Raw genomic sequence first — 19,290 nt, 5'->3', positions numbered from 1 at the left:
CTTAAGACATCCAATTTGTTGCTTTCTCTTTGCCTTTCAGTTCTTAAGGGTATATTTCACTCATTTTCCATGCTGCCTGGGCATTGGTTAACAGTTCTTCTGTTTTTTGTTTTTCCTCAGTTCTAATGTAGTGGTGTGGCTGAAAAAGCTTTTCACTAGAAGAGAGAATTAAGGTTTCCATGGATGAAATACCTTTATCTTTCTATCTGTGTTGTCTTCATGGGTAGAAATCTGCTTTTGTTTTCTAGGAAAACGAATGAAGGTCCCTGGGAGTTATCTTGCTGCGTTCTTGGTGCTTGAAATACATAGATGGATTTGGCTAAACTGTTGTTTCAGGTCAGCTGTCACTGAGCCAAGCAAGAATTAGGCAGTCTCTTAATTTTTAGGCTTTTTGGAGAAGTAATAGGAGTGTCAGGCTTGGCACATGCAGTTACTAAACTTTTGACTTCCGTAACATCCAAATTATTGTATTTCTACCACCATTAATTAAGCTGCTGAGCTTCGTTGTAGTTGTTCTGTCAGACTGCCCAAACCAAGTATCAAACAGAACTGACTGATCTGTAATTGGTGTTTGCCATATGTGAACACTATTGAACATAATGTTTCTAGATGAGTAAGGAAACTCGTGTACAGTAGCAGCTGTCAGCTTCTTGTAGGCTGCAGGAAAGTGCTGCTTCTGTTATCTGAAAGTAATGAGGAGATGTTAAGGAGGGTTTCTAACACCATCCTCCCCTGTGAGCTTGTTTGTCTCTAGCATCATGAGAAATTTGTTCATGCTGGAAAGGAAGTTGCTCAAATAAGAGCGTTTTAAGTTAGGCACTTGATCATCTCTTTATTTTGGTCTACTTAAAATTTGCAGGACGAGCAAAAGCTACACTGAAAACTGTTGGCATAGTGGTAGTTCTGTGGGATTGCTTGTCTGTCACCAATCTGCTGGCTGCGTTTCATCCTGCAGCTGCTTATTCCGTGCTGCTATGACAGTAAGATTGGGGTTGGTCCCACAAGTAACTGTTTGGAACTTCAGACTGCTGTTAAGGTTATAGGGACAGCAATATTCTTAAGTTGTCATAGATGAAAATGTACGTAGATTGCTCTGAAAGTAATGCCTTCTAATTATTTATGTGGAAACTACAATAGATACAAAGAGCACAATAACACTGTGTGATAGAGCAAATTCTCAGCTGCAGAACTCTGTTTTTCTACATGTTCACTGCCATTCGCTATGAATTTTTACCAGTGAAGAACAAGAGCCTTCATGCTGCACTCATAAGGATCTGCACCAGCAGAGGTGACCCACTGCTGCCACTGGTGAAATGCACCACCTGCTGCCTTGCTGTGCTCACATTCACTGCTTGGTCTCCATAGATGTTCAGCCACTGTCAATGAATGTAACTGAGTGCTGTTTTTATTGCATTTTTTGCTTTTCAGTGATACACCTGTGCTTCATTCTCACTTCCATGTCAGACACCATTTTGTCAAACTGCCTCTCTGCTGCCATCTGTCACACAGCAACAAAATGGAATGGAATGCTGGTGGGAAGGTTCATCCTCCACTGCCATACCACCAACATCCGTCTCTGATGTCGTGGGCCAACACAGTGGAGTAGAAGATATTACTTTCAGAGCAGCCCTTATATAAACTTTGTTTGCCTCTTTTGTGTATAAGATTCATTCTACAGTGTGTAGGGTGGAGTCTCAGATGCAAAACTAAACTTTGCAGAGATGATTATATATAGGAAACTCTTCTTGATGCGCTTGAAACAGAGACTGTAGGTGTTGTGTTTCCTAGTTGAAGTTTGTGTCAGAGCATCTCGCCTTGAGAAAGATAATCTTATATGGAAAGTGCCAAAGAAAGTGAAAATGAATATTCTTTCTTATAGCCAGAATCTTAAATATCCTTGAAAATAGGGATATAGCACCTTTTCAATTGGTTCAAAGGGTTTGTAGATCTTAATTCCTTTTCCCTGGATTATTATGTATGCCTAGGCTCTTCATAATTAGTTTAACTCCCAATTAGACTTGTGGGAACTAGATAAAGCATTTCCCAGGGCAAAATGTGTAAGGCTTGTTTGTTCAAATGTTAATTTAAGGAAAAATCCATAGATTGCTCAAATCTAGAAGTATGTTGAGGTTTTTTTTTAAGATACATAGGAACAGAATGCTGGTTATAATGAAGCTGAGTTTTGTGGAATGCAGAAAACAAACTGTAACTTGCAGGTACTGCGCTACTTGTGAATGGAATCTTTAGTAGTAATGTATGTTGAAATTGAGGAAACTTGGGAGAGAACTTGGAAAAAACTTCCAGATTTTGGGAGAAAGTAACTTCTGCCAGAGTGTGCTATTAAGTTTTATTTTGATGGCATTTGTACTTCAACCAAACAAATGAGACCAATAATAGAAAATGTGACGGTGGTTATAGCTATGTAGATAACAAAACATAGGCATGTATTTGTTGTAGGCAGTGTTTAATTTAATTACCTGAGGTGTTTAAGCAATCAGTGCAGTTTTCTTGAAGATGATATTTTCTCTTTTCCCAATTAAGGATAAATGAACAGCACCCTTCTGAGAGAACTGAACAATGTTTGAGTTTAATTTGCAGCAGTTGTTGGAGGATTAAAGTAATCTCATTAACTGGCCTCATTTAAATTTTATGGTCACCTGAGAGATGGTAGACAGATGTCAAAAGGGATTTATCCATACAGCATGAAAGCAGCTTTCTAGTTTAACTTTCTTGATTTTTTGAAGATGTCTTTACAAGAGTTGAGCTTTTTTTGTTACAGTTGGGGTATCTTTTGGTGGCTCTGTGTTACCTTGCTTGCTGTAAGCCAGCACTTCATAATGTTAAGGATAATGTTGTGCATGGTATTATTTTAAATAATTATAATGTACTTCACTGACATATGTGGCATTACATGTCTTGGAGTTATGTTTGATTTTGATATTTCATTTTGATAGGTATGCAGGTACACTGTAGGCAGATTTCTTTTTTATAGGTACAGACATGAGTGAGATGCTTTAAGTGCCTTTTCTTAACGTAAAATGTGATCGTTGTGTTACCTCAAGAGTGGTGATGTACTTTGTGAATGATTCCGTATATTTTCTTTAAGTGTAGAGAAAACAGATTGAAGTTGGCTGGGTCGTACTAAGGTACAATCTGCAGAGTGACTCTCAGACCAGCTACCACAGTTGCATAGTACAGCAGGATTTTATCATGTGCTACATGCTGTGTTGAGCAGTCTAGAAATACATGGTGTTTTACTAGCTCATAGATTTGTTACATGATGCTTAAATTCAGTATAAAATTAAACTGTTGTTAAGAATGAAGACTTGTATGTTTGTGTACAACTCAATGTGAGTGATGTCTTCAGTGTGCAGAATTCACTTAATGTTTGAAAACTGAGGATTTGTGTTTCTATCATAAAATATCATAGAATGGCCTGGGTTGCAAAGGACCACAATGATCATCTAGTTTCTACTCCCCTGCTGTGTGCAGGGTCGCCAACCAGCAGACCAGGCTGCCCAGAGCCACATCCAGCCTGGCCTTGAATGCTTCCAGGGATGGGGCATCCACAACCTCCTTGGGCAACCTGTTCCAGTGCGTCACCACCCTCTGTGTGAAAAACTTCCTCCTAATATCTAACCTAAACCTCCCCTGTCTCAGTTTAAGACCATTCCCCCTTGTCCCATCACTGTCCACTCAGATGCATATATGGGTGTATTCTAAATGGATGTATGTTACCTGTTGCAGGATGTGGATTCTGACATTTTCATTGCGTTAGGAGCCCTTAAGAAGCTGTGGTTTCTGAGTATTTTTCTTTAAATATCTCTTTAGTTAGACCTACTTTCAGAAGCACAGCTCTGGGGCATCCTATTCATTTACAGAATCCTGGGGGTACTTCAGTTTGCCTGATTTTAATGCCACTTTGATTTTATCTGATGTGTTTCTTAGTGAGGTCTTGCAGCTTGGGAAGTGAGTCCCTTTGAGCTAATGCTTGCTGTGGTTACAGAGGGTATTTTCTGTCCCTCAAGTATAGCACTGCTTGCTGTCTGTAGTTTATCAGCGTGTTTGCTGTGGTTTAAGAACTTTGGTGTTTTTCAGTCCTGCCGGTGGTTTGTGAGAATTCAAACACAGATAATAGTTTCAGGGAATAGGGTAAGAACTAACAAAATTCTGTGTTGGTAACCTTGTAAGACCAGTGGGTGGAACTGACTGATAAATAAAATCAGAATAGCAAAAGCAACATATTCTTTCACAGCTGTCTTCTACAGCAGGAACCTCATTTTGCTAATCCAATGTTTAATGCAAGAGTAAACTTCATGTTAATATGCAGCATTGAAACTTGGAGACTTTGTCTGTCCTTACTGTCTAAATAGGCTTTAATAATAATAACAGTTAGGCAAAGTCTTTGTATTGCTGTGCAAAAGGTTGATGCAGATACAGTTATCTGCACAAAAAGTAGAATATGTATTTAAGTGTGGAAGTATTAAAGCAAAATGGAAGCTCTCAAGCCAAGAATTGTTGAGGCAAAGATACTAGGCTTTTCTTTTATGAAGCCACATTACGTAGACCAAAATGACATTGTCCTAATAAACATTTCAGGTAAAGATGGTAGTGGAATATTTTCAAGGGGCTAGGGAGCAAAAGTCACAGATACAAGGAAAGGAATAAATGCTATAAGTATCTTTATCTCAGGACATGGGGGTAGGTTTAAATGTTCGTGCATCTCTGCACAGAAGTCAAGTTTGTTTGTGCCAAGAAATATTTAATCATTTTTTTTAAATGTGCTAACTTGAATACTGCATGCAGTTGCTATCCTGTAACTCAGATTTTGTATGGGAACAAGAAGGCAACCAAAATTGGTGACAGTTTCTATACGAAGATGAAAAATGCCTAGGGATCTTCATCCTGAATGGGAATATGGAAAGAGAAAATGCTGGGGTGAAGATGGATGATCAGTGATTATTTTTTTTTTTTTTTTATCTTGTAACATAGAAGTTGGGGAAGCAAAGTGATCAGCCACTTGATTATCATCAAATGAAAGCAAAGATTTGTATCACACAAAGTGAATTTCTGGAACTCCTGGGAATCTGAGACTATATAGTATTGTATAGGAATACAGTGGTGTCCTATAAAAAAAGTATTTTGACAAAATTGGTGGAGAGAGAAGTCACTGTTAAATGGAGGGCTGTGAATGCAGGTTGTGTTTGGGAAATTCTGGCTTAAACAAAATTCAGGAGAATATAAAGGGGACGGGTCCCTGTGGGAATGAGGAGAAACATACAGAGAACACTTGCTAGAAGGCAGCTTTTGCCTCCACGTCATGCCCAGGTGACAAAGATAATGCTTTTTTCTGGTTTTTGCTCATGGTTCAGGGTGTAAATAGCTTTCTTGAGTAGAAACATTTTTCTTCAGAAGATCATCTTCAGGGCTCTGTTCTCGGGGTCAGTGCATTTGTTATTTTTACACCAACTGCAGTTCCTATAGGCTGTGCTGGTTCTGCTGGCAGAAATCTGAATCACTTTGTTACTCTTGCTAAAATGTTCAACAAAAGTACCCTTGACTCTTAACTGTTTCTTCACATCTTCTATGTGAAATGAAGAGCTGGGGCAATCCCTAAGATAGCGAACAATGTTTTTTCAGTGGGCTTTTAATAATGTTTCTTCTACTATTTTTGTTCATACTTGAGGATGTGTGTTGTCTGTCAGAATCTCTTTCCTCTCGATGCTGTGAGTGGTTAAGTGCGAATATTCTTGGCTGGGAAAGATTTTTTTCTTGGCTAGGAAAGACTTTGAAAAGAATAGCTTTTGTCAGGTTTTTATGATGTAGTTTTAGAAGTTTTAGGTTCTTGACTGCAGGTTTGTGCTATATTCAATTTGTTCTTCTTTAAATATGAAATCTTAAGTGTGTAATTGAATAACTGCGGTACAGTTGAAAAAAATCAGTTGTTAGCTATTCAAATTGGTAGATTAAAAATGCACACCCTTTATAAAGCTTACCTGGAATGATATGGAGGAAGACAAAGGATAGGCAACTTAGGCAACAAAAATCTAGGTGGTGGTGAGTGATAACTGAATAATATATTACTGCCAAATAGCTGCTGCTGTACTACTATTTCTCGGGAAGTCATAAAATGTGAGTTATTTTGTACAGTTACGGTGTAGTTAAGCACATGGATGTAGTAAACGTAGATGCAAATGCATGTGAAATCATATTGTTTTGTGTTATTGCTGATGGTCTAACACATTCTTTCTTTTTCTTAGATTCACGCACCCTTTGAGGACCAATGTACCCAATAGCTCATGGAAGAAAAAAATCAAAGCAGGACATCCTTGGTTTCCAGGCTACCGAAATATGGAACAAAAACTTTAGGAAGCGTCTTACAACCGACGTCAAATGGGACAGCTGTTAATTTAGCAGGGAATAATGGTGGCAAAAACTTCAGCAAGCACAATGGCACTGTTAACATGTCTTCCTTCTCTTTCAACTGGAGAAAATCAAATAAATATCAGCTTCATGATCAAAATGAGAGAGAGACCAACTCTAAACATAATTGTAATGACAAATTAATTGATTCTGAGAAGTATTCTCAGTCTCAAGGAGCATTGAGTAATGATATGCTCAGGGTGGGTTTGAACAATACTGCTTCTTTTGGGTCAAAAACAGCAAAGCAAAACAATATGTTTGTATCTTCTACTGAGGAGTCAAACCCAAAGTCTTTGCCTGGACTGTCTAGTTCAGCAAAATTTGCCAAAGGTGCCCTGTCAGGAAGGACCTCATATTCTGGACTCAGTGCTCCAAAATCACACTTAAATGGATTTTATGGTAATCGGCCAATGGTAGGTTTGCAGAGACCTAGGGCAAATTCCAATGCCTCAAGGACAAGTTCAGGAGAAAGCCTTGCACACTCTACAGACAATAGCAAGTCTTCTTCCTGTGAAAAAATGGTAAGATCACAAAGTTTTTCACATTCCATTCAGAATGCTTTCCTTCCCACTGCATCGTTAACCAGGTCACATTCCTTTAATAAAGCTGTGGATCTCACAAGGCCTTATCATAGTCAAAATCTAGCTGCTAGGACATCTCAGAGGTCAACTCTGTGGTCAAGAAATGCGAGACAGTTGGATGTACCCAATGGAAATGAATCTGTGAAGTATGGATTTACAAGGCCATACTCTAGTATATCATCTCCTTGCACAAAGAAGTCCCCGCTGTCAAATGGATCTGGGTCAGCACCTTCTTTTGGATACAGATTAAGTCGGCCTTCTCTGTTGAAGCCTACTGGCCAGCGGTTTGCTGGGAATATTATTGTGGATGGTGGCAAAAGTACAACTTCTGACACGTATATAGTAGAGAACTCTGAAATATCAACAAATATAAATAGAACAATTGAGAAAAATAGCATTATAGAGAGTAATGCTCAAAGAATAGAATCTGTTGAAGGCCTTCATGAAAGCATGGGAAAACATGGATCAAATGTCATGTGTATGAGCGATGATGGAGATGAAATATCTATATCTTCTTTGTCGTCCTCTGAAAAAAATGACCTGAGTGAAGACTTCAGTGATGATTTCATAGATTTAGAAGATCCAAATAAAACAATACAAGTACAGCAGAAGGAGAGCTGCATTCAAGAGTTAGAGCACGGGAGCATAACATCAATAGAGCCGTTCGCTTCTCTCAAGGAAAGTGGAGGATCTTGCTGTAATGCTGATGACTGGCTTGATTTAAATGTGTCTGGTAAATACTTTGTTGCATTTGATTTGAAATTTTTGGTACTGAAATGAAGATTCTGTAATTGCTATGAAGTTACTTGATATGTTTAATCATTTTGTTTTTTCATAACAAAACTATACTAGTCCATCTATTTTCTCACAGTGCATTTTCTGCATGATAGTCGTCATCTTCAAGCGTGTTTTTTTTTTTTTAAAGAGCTCTTTTTCTTTGGAATAAGAACTAATGGTAGCTTCTTTAGCTACTTTCATGGTAAGGTGATGGAATTCCTCTGAGCCTTGTTTTGAGATGCATTTATTTTGGATTAGTGGTCTCTGCATTTTTCTCCTCTTTATAGGGAGAGAACAGCTTTAAGCAGAGGGAATGAGTGTAGAGTGTCTTATTTAATTAGTTAATTTTTAAAATTGGAGTGTTACTGGTTTTCTTCTAGTGGCATGCTGTATGAAATCCTAAAGGCAATAAAAGAGAGAAGGTGCTTTAAAGTTTGTGTTTTCACATCCCTGATGGGCTTTCACGGTATCAACCGATGTTGAAAGACTGTAGTTGAAAATTTGGACTTAACTTTGAACCCACCTTATTAAAATCTTTGTTAAAAAGATACAGAATTCTAAAAGATAAATTTTCTTGAGGGATAGATTACTGCATTGTAAAATGTTAGCAAAGATGTAGGTTGAAAGGATTCTTAGTTGTAATTCCCAGTCCAGCCTGAACTTTTCACTTCCTAGGATGAGTGGTGTTAATACTATAGAATGCTTTTGTTTAGGATTTGTTAGAATATGGTTTGCAAACATTAAAACATGAATAGTGCATGCTTTCATTTATTTATTTTGGAATATTTGATTGTTTTTTGATTGTTTTTTTTGTTGTTGTTGTCTGTTTTCTTTAAGCAATGGATGACAACAGTGAAAGCACAAAGCACACTGCCGAGAGCGTGATTTCTCCAGAGATGAATTACAGAGCTGGGTCCTCTTTTGAGCTTTCTCCATCTGATAGCTCTGATGGCACGTATATGTGGGATGAAGAGGGACTGGAGCCTATTGGAAGTGTCCATCCATGTGGAAGTTACGAGTCATCAGAAATGAACAGCATAGTATGTATTTGTGTATAGCCTGAATGTTGGTAGTTTTTTATTGAGTCCATTGCTGAACTATATTTTAAAAATAGAATTAATGTAATTTCTTTTTACTTGATAACCATTTCTTCTTTCCTCTGTAGTTGACAGATTTGTGAAACTTCTTGTTAAGGAATTCCTGTTTCTAGACAGATGGCCTTGAAACAGACTGTTTACATACATGTCTTCCTCATTCTCAAGTTGTAGCAAAATAGATCAATCCTCATGAAATTTCATGGTAGCACTCACCATTTACTGAAGGAATTTCTTTATTCTGGTAATGCTAAATATCCTTTACCAGTCTTTAAATGTAAGAGTGAAAAAGCAAGATAATAGCAAATATGTCTACTGTTGCCTTGCTTCTAGTCTATATCTGCACATGATCCTTTGAGCAAATTTATTTTCATTTGTCACTTTGTACTAACATAGTATCTTTGAAGTAGGTACCTGGCTGTAGTTTGTCAGGTGAGCTGGACTATTTGTATGTCTGGAATATATAAGAGGAACTACTATTTTTCTTTTTGGTAAACATTACTGATCTAAATCAAACATAATTCCATTTAGAGTGGATGAAGAATAGTAGCAGTCTTCCAGCTGATGTAAGTTAGCCAACCTCTGGATTCTGGCAGCCTTGATGAAAATACTGTTTGTTCTTCATCCCTTTTTTGACAGAAACACTGTTCATATTTACTTATCTGAATAGTTTAATTAAGACTTCAGATTTTATTAACATTACACTGATAATTTGAAACTTCTTACGATATCTATGTATAATTGATTGGTTTCTCATGCTTCTTAAGTTTTAGGAGTGTTAGTTATTATGTCACCTGTGCCAGTATCAGTACTGTAGAAGCATTGTGGTACTAATTCAGGCTTTGATTTCTTACTTTACTGGGGTTGGCTATGCTAGCCCTCAAGTCAGAACAGCATAGAATTGGCCTGTAACTAGGCGTGGCTATCTAATTATGTTGTTAGGTATAACTGCATACAAATTTCTGGTGTATTTTCAGCCCCCTATGGTAGGGTTTATTTTCTGTCTTAAATTATGGTCTGGGATGTGGTGCCTAAAAGAAAGTTTAGAAATAGTTACTAGCTTCTCATGGTAATTATGGCTGGCTTGAAAAAGCATTGAGATTTTTCCAGCATGAACTTTGTAGCTTATGGACATTTGCAGGAAAAAGTTTAGTGTAAAAACAAATGCCCATCTGCCTGACACACATGTGAATGCACCAGGAAAAGTTCTTGAACTTTCTTCTTGGTGAATTTTAAATACGGATATTTATAGAAATTCCACTGTCTGTATCATAACAATTAAGTTACAACTTCCACTTCCTTTTGGACTATGGAATTTGTTTGATACACGTGATCTGCATATATTAATTCATGCATGTGTATGAACTGATGGTCAGTCATAGATAGTCTGTCTCGTTAATAGAAGCTGTTCTAAGTCTTGTACAGCTGAGGTACATTAGATGCTTTTTAGATTTTTTCAATATTTTATTGAAGAGTAGTCTTATTTGATTTAAAATGGATCATGAAACAGTAATTGAAATCTGGCTTGAAAGAGACAGATGGATTTTTAACTGCTTTGCTTAAAATTTATTTGCTCTTGGTGTGAAATCCACATCTCAGTAGTGTGAATCTGTTTTGTCACTTAGTGATGTGACTAGAGTTTCAGCCACAGAGGCTAAGATGGTTGTTTTTCTCTTTATTTTTTTTAGTATCTCAAGTTTCTGGGGTTTTTTGTTTTGCTTTCCCTTTGTGACTGAATCTTTGTGATAGAATGTTCCTTTCCCAGGTTTCAGAATTAGTTTGAGAGTGTGCAGAATGGTTTATGGCACTAGGGACATGGCTACTCTGGGAAATATGCTTTTTAAACTTGCATACTTCTTAGAGAAAGTAAGCTTGCTGAAATAACATTATGTAATATTCAAACTGTGGTACTCACTGTTTTCTTATAGTTATCTTAGTTGCAAGTAATTGAGCATTGCTTTATTTTTTAATGATTTACTTCTCTACATGACATGGATAATCTTTTAAATTGACTTTTCTTTTTCTGTTGTACGTTCTCTCCAGTGGGTTAATGCCAAATCCATAGTTCTTGTTCTGTGGGAAGGTGGACTTGTATCAAAGTAATCCAAAATTTCCAGCTTTAATAAAAATACAATTGCAAGTAAGATTAAGATAATGTACAACTATAGAATAAAAAGGCTTTTTGGATAAATGTCAGGATTCTTTATAAAGTAGTATTTGGTTGTCTTTAATAAGGTGTCACCCCTTAAACCTTACCATGTGAGATAAACATCACTTACTCAGTGTTTGTTTGTTTTTTTTTATTGAGCTCTATGATACTATTATAAAGTACTAAATTTATTTTGTAAACAGTACAAACTTTAAGTGCTCATGCCAAATATGTAAAAATTGAATCTTCATACTGTGCTGGCAGCACTGTGAAACATCCATTGGAAACGTTTTCAAGACAAAGTCTTTCTGAACTAAAAGAAGAGCTTGTAGATTTGAACACAACTTAAGTAGTATAATGAAAATGAGACATGGTTACATCAGTGATCTTTTCATCAGAAACAATTGTTGATTTAATGAGGTGTTCATTGGAGTATTCAGAAGGTCCCATGCTTCATTTTTGTTCTTTAGGAGGTTTTAGTGAAATGAAGTGCATGTATTTCTTCCATGTAGAAACTTTTTTAATCAACAACTTCCTCAAAAAGAAGAGCTGTGAAATGAGAGCCCTTCAGGTGCAAGCTAGTTATGAGAATCACGCTTAAAAAGCAGATTCTGTCTAATGAGCTAATTTAAACTGGACTTTTTTCTGCATTTCAAGCTGCAAGTGAAGTGTCTAAGATTTTTAAGAAGCTGAAGGTAAAATTAAAGAAATGTATATTTTAATATAAGGTTTACATTTCCATATGAAACAATGTATATAACTTTATTATTGAAACAAAGACTCTTAAAAGTATTTAGATTTTGATGGTATCTTTATGTAAGCCATTACTGAAATTCCTGGATTTCCAAAATCTGAGGCTTCTCCTCCTCCCCCCGTTTCTCTATTTGCTTCTCTCTTTGCAGTTGGGTGTTAAAATGCCCCATTGCTAGGGATGTTCCAGTCAGGAACTAACTTGCATGCCACTTGGCTTTTGCCACCATTCTGCCCTTATGATGAATAGAATCAGCTGAACCTTTCTGTCCACTGATGGGTTGTGTTTACTTGTAATCAATAAATAAAATATCTGTATCTGCATGTGGAGAAATTCCAGTTGCTGATCTATAATGCTTTGTGACCTTGAGTGAGTCTCACGGGGCTCTGGATCTATCTTTAGAATGATGGGTAAACTAAGAATGAATAATAGCACTTGGTGTTGTAATCAGTATATTTAATATTCTTGATGTATTTGTACCTCATGCTCAAAGTTAGGTTGATCAAGGGGAGGGATTTCTTATGATTTATTCCCAGTGCATCACAGCTGAAGGTGAAGTGCTTGTGTCCAAGTCCCATGTTGACATCCCATGCTATATTCCAGGCTCTTATAGAAATGAAACTGAGGACTCATTTGAATTGTACTGTTCTAACCCGATATTCTAACTTGATATTTTTGATATAATTGCTTTCAGTTTTCCCATGTTACAAATAGAGAAGTCTTTGGCATTTGTTTTTCATATCCTCATCCTCAACAATTCCGACTCCCCTCTCCCTCCCCCTAAAAATTATCCATTTCAGTTATGCTTAAAAATTTATATTTGGAGAAGAACTCAACTCTGTACAATTGTCAGCAATATTAATTTTCTTACAGAACCAAGTGTACGTAGTCTCAGATTGTTCTGCTAGCAGTGCTGTTAGACCATTTATTCTTTCAGAAGACTTTGGTGGCTGTCATTTTTCTGATCATGGCATAGATGAATGTCATGGAAGCAGAGGCTGTGACTTCAGAGGTACTGGATCAGAGTGAAAAATAGCCATTGTCTGCCCTCCCACCACCATGTGGCCTCCAGATTTAGAGCTTAATGATTACAGCAATGGGAGGCAGTAAGAAACTGCATTACTTAATGAGATGGCATTTCTGTCTGTGTCTTGTGTGATGTAGGTGTCCCTGCTGCCAAATATTATGAAGAGGCTATATGAATATGTTACAGCACACAAACATCTTGTGTTGCTTTGAGAGGCACAACATTTTATGAACAAGCTTTTATGGTAAATTACTTTTTTTCCTTTGAGATAGGAGAGCATATACACCTTTGAGAGACGTATGAGTCAGAACTGACATGGTAAATATTCCTACCCTGTTTTGGTTGGTAAAAATGAAGGAGGGCAACCTCATTTGAGCTTCCATATTTCATTTGTGGTGGCTGCTAATTTCTGTGATGGAGAGAGTGAGCGGCAGATATATTGAGTGCAATATGATAAATACAGGTAGAAATTAACACTTGCCTTATTTCATGAGCTTAAAGTGAGGTTTCCAATATGTCTTTATAACTGTGTGTACAGAGTTGTATTTTACTGTGAGTTTAGAATGATTCCTTTCATTGATTTCCTTTATTCTACCAAGTGGCTTTGTTTTTTTTATTTTCATTAACAGAAGAACTTCAGATTTACTCTAGCGTGCTTCAAACTAATTGCATTGCTGTGGTTTTTCTGAAGGTATTAGTGTTTTATTTATTCTTAGCAAGTCTTGAAACAAGTAAGGAAGTGAACATGTGCACAGAGAGACCAGTAGACTCTTAAAGTTGGGGTAGTTTTCAGTGCTGTCAATGTAAGCAAGAAAAATATATCTATAAAAGCATATCACATGAATTGCTATACATCTAACTTGCATTTCTGAACATTTCACAGGTAGCTTAATTAAAAGCATGTAAATTGGCATGAGGTTTCTTTTCCTTTTTATCTGAAATCTTTATAATTAATAATAATTATATAATTTTATAGAATTATTAGCTTGATTGAGTTATAGGAACACTGCTATTGAAAATAATTTGTGTACGGTTCAGTTGGAAAGCATTAGAAATGTAGGGGCAGGCAGGACTTCAATATGTGCTGGGATCAACTTTTTGGTAGCACGCACAGTCTTGGTCCCCCTGGATGAGATGTGCATGCCCAGTGCAGTCTCCTCAGTTGTAAAGATTGGATACAATTGTTTCTTCTCAAGAACACTTAACATAGCATTTAGGCCATATTAATATAAACTACAAAACACCTTATTGTGCTAATTGTCACAGCCCTTGAGACTGGAAGTGTGTGTGTCATTTTTCCCTGTAAAGGGTGTTTCTGAGTACACAGCATTTTGGTGTTGTGGTGGTTTTTGTTCACTCTGAAATAATCAGGATAATGCAGTGAGAATGTAATTTTGCAGCAGTGCAAGTCAGAGGATGGGTTAAAATAGAATAAAAACCTCAAACAATTCCTAGCTCTTTTTTTTGTCTTTTAATTAGAAACAACAGTATTCATGTGCCTGAATAAGAATAGAACACATTGACACTATGTAATATGTTATATTCAAATTACAGTAAAAAAACTAGTGAGGATGCAATTGAAAATTTGGTCTCCAGGTAGCAGTCATAGAATCATAAAATGACCTGGGCTGAAAAGGACCACAGTGATCATCTGGTTTAAACCCCCCTGCTATGTGCAGTGTTGCCAACCAGCAGACCAGGCTGCCCAGAGCCTTGAATGGCCTTGAATGCCTGCAGGGATGGGGCATCCACAACCTCCTTGGGCAACCTGTTCCAGTGCCTCACCACCCTCTGTGTGAAAAACTTCCTCCTAATATCTAACCTAAACCTCCCCTGGCTCAGTTTAAAACCATTCCCCCTTATCCTACCACTGTCCTATCATTATATATCCAACGGTTGTTTACAGAGCTATCTTGCTATCTGTGGTGTTCCTATGAATTCTGAAGTTGTTCTTATTCTGTTCCAACTGGCAGTTGTTTGAAGCCTGGAGTCATTGATATAGGTCTTCTGTTATGATTGAATTTCAAAACTGAAGTGGCTTATTCTTGATATTTCTTCTATTGTGTATTTTTCAAGTTCACTGGCCACTTGTGCCTAAGAGACTTTGCAACCGATCTGAAATGCATTTGAGGAACTGAAGGAGGAGACTGTCCATGTTTTGCCTTTACTGATAGCTAGAAATGCATGGCAGTCCTGTCATCCACGTCTGGTAACCTGAAAGTTGCAAGGAAACAAACTACTACTCTTGTAGTTTCTCCTCTTTCTCAAGATCTTCCTTCTGCTGTGTACCTGTAAGCTGAACATCACACTTCTAATATTAAGCACCAATCAGTGGAGAGAACATGATTTCTTCCAGTTATGAGTGTCAGTAAGAATCACATAACGCTTTATAATGTAAAATTTTCCATTATGTATAGGTTAACTGCACATATTATGCTGAACTTTGGACACTGGCAGACATTTCAGAGTACAGAAGCAGTGATTAGAAAGGACTTGGTACTTCTGTGCTACTCTTTACACCTAGTGTTGGTGGCTTTCTGCTCTTGTGATCTATAGTATATCACAAATTTTTTCCTTAAAAGCATCTGCCTATTTAAAAACAACAACACAAATAAGCACTGGAATCACAGAATTTTTTTAGTCTTGGTGAAATTCACAGAAAGATGGTCAAAATTCTTTTTTTTTTTTTGTAGTTTGATTACTGGTGGCTAGATGGCAGTAAAGGAACGTGACTGTGACTTCACTTGAGCTACATGTTTGGAAAGTACTATTGTTGATGAATTGATGAAGTCTCTGCAAAATGATTAATATTTCAGGTGTTCTTCCTTCTTCCCCTTGATGCTATTGATTTTCAGATGTTTTTTACACTTTCTCTCATATTATGAGATAAAAAAAGTAAAGCACTGTGCTTAGCTGCCTCTTGAGGGATGATAACGTCTAAGAACTAGTTCCTATCTGTGTTCTGTAAACCTAAATTAAGCATACTGTGCCTCTGTAAAAATATTTTCATGGAGGAATAAATCTTTCAGTCTAATATCCAGTAGTTAAAATATCGTGGCTTTTCAGATCAAAGACCTGCTACATTTGTTGTCATGGCAGTCTTCCTTTGTGGAGTATGAACAAAATGACGAATGACTTGTTTGGATGTTGTGCTTAATTATCTTTAATAGAACTTGTAACATACAGCATTTAAACTAGCTCCTTTCCTATCCTATTTCTGGTATTCTACAGAATTCTATTCTTGCTCTCCTCCCTGTGAGCTTTCCTCTGTTATTATGACTATTTAGTGTTGTTTTTCTCTTCAGTTACTTCTTTGTCCAATTACCAAGTGAAATAAGTCATTACCTTCATTTGTTTTCTCCCTTCAGGTAACCGTTCTGTATAGTTTTTTTCAACATCACCTTTTGGGAGACTTGTGTTGTATTTCTATTTCTTTTATCATCTTTTCTCTGTCTCTGCTTGTGGTGTTGGTCCCAGAATCTGGAAGACTTTCTTCTCTGTACTGTTGGCCTGGAGTTGTATTTGGCTGACTTCTGCACTTCAGATGTCTGATTTACCCCATCTGTTTATCCTTTGTTTTCAGATGTATTTCTCTTTCTCTTCAGGTGACTCCAATGATATTTTGTTAATTTTTGTACTCCCTTGATATTTTTCATTGAGGGTGGTATTTTTTTTGCAGGGGGAGAATTTCCCTTTCCTTGTGCTAACCTTCTGCATGTTGAACGTTGTTCTGTGATCTCTCCATAATTTTTTCCCTCTATCTTTTTTTAATGGAAATCACTTTTTAGCATCTTGCCCTAAGAGATGCAGCAAATGTGCCTGTGTAGAAAATAGCATGGAAATGTCTAGAATTTGTGCATCAAATATTGTGAGTCTTTGTAAAGCATGTGTAGATCTTATTGCAAAAGAATGTTTGAAATACTAAAAAAAAAAAAGCACTTAAAGTATGACAAGTGTTACATGCCATAATTGACAGCACAGAAACAAACATGAATTGCTTTCAGCTGGAAAATAGTGTAATTCTTATTTCAAACGTTAAAACAGTGTAATAAATGCAGTATATTTTTTGTTCATCTTACAAATTACACCAGTTTGCTGCAATAAACCTTACTTTAAGTCATGAAGCTGTGTAGGCAACACAAGGCATTCTGTTTTGAAAATAAAACCATGCATTGGCTGAGGGCTTAAATGTCAGGAGAGAAGCATCCAGATTGGTGGTCTTAACTGCAGAAACATGGCTATTGATGAGAAAGTAGTGGTTTATTTCTTTTGGGATATTCTGCCTTAATACCTTTTTTCATGTTAGTTGTAGATCATACAAAAAGTAGCAATATGATAATAAAAAGGTTAAAAATAACATTCTTTATCTTAATATTTCTTTATGGGTATTTCTGCCCTAGTGCAGGATGATTCCTGTATTTTTAAAGTAAAAAATATTTGGATACAGTATTGCATGTAATGAAAAGGTCATGATGAGACAGAAGAGAAGTGATGTTATACCTACAAGAAACAATGTGTCTGTTTTTATATCTGAGGAAAGTACACTTTTTGTATGAAGTGCTGTTTGTTGGTTAGTCTCTGCATGAAAGGGTTGTTTTGATGCTGCTGGTGAGAAGACTCTCATTGCTAAGTGGATTAAATGAGTAACTGACTTAAGCTGTCATATCATAGAGCCTTACCCTTTAGACTGGAATTTGAGCTTCCTATCTCAGTCTCAACTCCCTGCATCATCTGTTGTTTCAAGAGTTTGTTTTTTTTTTAATGAGAAATTATTTGCTTACTGTTTTCTCCTATGTGATTTGAAGCAAAATCAGTATTTGCTGACTGTGTAATGATGTGTCTGTTGCTCTAGCATTAGCCTCGTGTACAAAACTGTACTGTGACTTGTGCTGATACATGTACAAGGTTTTATAAATGAGGGGTCTTTAGTAGTAGGAAAAGAAAGCTGACATCTGACCAGGATGTTTAACTTTTTTTTTGTGGAATGTCTCAAGAGCAGCTGTCTGCTGCTCTTTAGGGACTTTAACAGCTGCTTTCCAAGTGTGGTGTAATTGTTTCCAAGCCTGTATGCTTGCTTGTCTCTTTAGTCTTTTTCCCATCTCCCTTCTAAGTAGGAGCATTCACTGCTATTCGGGCTCTCAGCTCATTCAGTTATACCAATTAGTCGTGGATCATCTGTTTCTCCTCTAATGCTTTTGTTGTTACATAGACAATGATGCTTTCTTCACTTACTGAAGTATTCAGTTGAAAACCTGTCTAGAGGGACAGCTAGGCAACACCATTGTAGTTGGACGAGATTTAACACTTACAAACATGTATCTCTTTCTAAGTTGTACCATCTTGGAAAATCTAATGCTAAACATGTGAAGTTACTGTAAAGTAGGATAGCTCATTTGTAAGGGACTTAAAAACATCAACTTTAGTGCTAACTGAAAGTTAAATGAATGAAAGCATTTTCCTAAGGTCTCTTGATCACTGTCAGACTTGAAGCACCTAGCATCTATCTAGGAAGTCTGTTTCAGTATTTGACCACCCTCACAGTAAAGAAATGTTTCCTGATGCCCAGTCTGCATCTCTCCTGGTGTAGCTTTGTGCCTTTTGTGTCCTGCCGTCAGTTCCTAGGATCAGAGCCTTTGTTTCCCCTGCTCTGGGAGCTGCTGAGAGCAATGAGGTCACCTCTCAGCCTTCTCATCTCCACTTTGGACAGCCCAGGTGTCCTCAGCCTCTCCCCCACAGGATGACTTGCAGCTCTGCTATCAGTTCCATTGCCCTCCTCTGAGTGCTTTCAAGGACCTTACTATTCTCAGGTACTATTCTTTTTATGTTTTGGAGGCCAGAATTGCACACAGTGCTCAAGGTGAGGCTGCACCAACGCTAGCTATGGCAGGGGAACCACTTTTTACCTGGTTGACTATCAGATTTTAATAGGTACTGTTCTTTTCAACTGCGCAAATAAAATGGGATTCATCTCTTACAGTAACTCCTCGTAAGTGCTAAAACATGTAATATTCGGTAGGGTTGGCACTGATGCATTTTGAAATGTTTCTTTACTTTCTGTTTTGAGATTGTTGCCCAGAATAACGTGATGATAATAGCTGCTAAGTACTCATATTAGCAGTGTTTCTGCTGTGTAGTTAAGTTCATTATGCGGTAGTAGGAATGACACCTGGAGTCTGTAAATGCAGGTTTTGCTAAGTACTAATGAGCTCATGAAGCCTGCAGTTTTTCTCAGCTATGTCAAGACTGCAGTGCTAACACTTCATTTACAAAACGCGTCTGCATTTATCTGCATCTAAGTAGATAGCAGTAGAAAATACTTGAAGAGAATTCACATGAGGTGCAGCTATTGCAAAAATTTTGTATTCAGAGCTTTGTTTTCTAGCATGGAGTTGCCTCAGTGTACTTCAGTAATGTATAATTAGAGAAACATGATGAAATGTGCTGTTGACAGATAAGTATTTTTGGCATCTCAAGTGCTGACCTTGTTT

General features: G+C 37.1%; 1 protein-coding gene across 9 annotated transcripts in view; it reads left to right on the top strand.

The window, feature by feature from the left end:
• CCSER2 (coiled-coil serine rich protein 2) overlaps positions 1-19,290 on the top strand; it is a 160,424-nt gene that overhangs the window by 97,471 nt on the left and 43,663 nt on the right. For all 9 annotated transcript variants that reach the window (XM_090144818.1, XM_090144816.1, XM_090144815.1 and 6 more), the window contains 2 exons: positions 6,261-7,737; positions 8,619-8,821. In XM_090144818.1, the coding sequence (XP_090000944.1) occupies positions 6,300-7,737; positions 8,619-8,821 (1,641 nt within the window). In that variant the 5' untranslated portion in view covers positions 6,261-6,299. The remainder of the gene's footprint in view (positions 1-6,260; positions 7,738-8,618; positions 8,822-19,290) is intronic.

This window comes from Phasianus colchicus, chromosome 8 (genome assembly GCF_987193195.1).
Source record: "Phasianus colchicus chromosome 8, bPhaCol1.hap1.1, whole genome shotgun sequence".
NCBI classification, from domain to species: domain Eukaryota; kingdom Metazoa; phylum Chordata; class Aves; order Galliformes; family Phasianidae; genus Phasianus; species Phasianus colchicus.
Note: the sequence above shows the minus strand (reverse complement) of the source record. Positions and strands in the feature narration are given on the sequence as shown.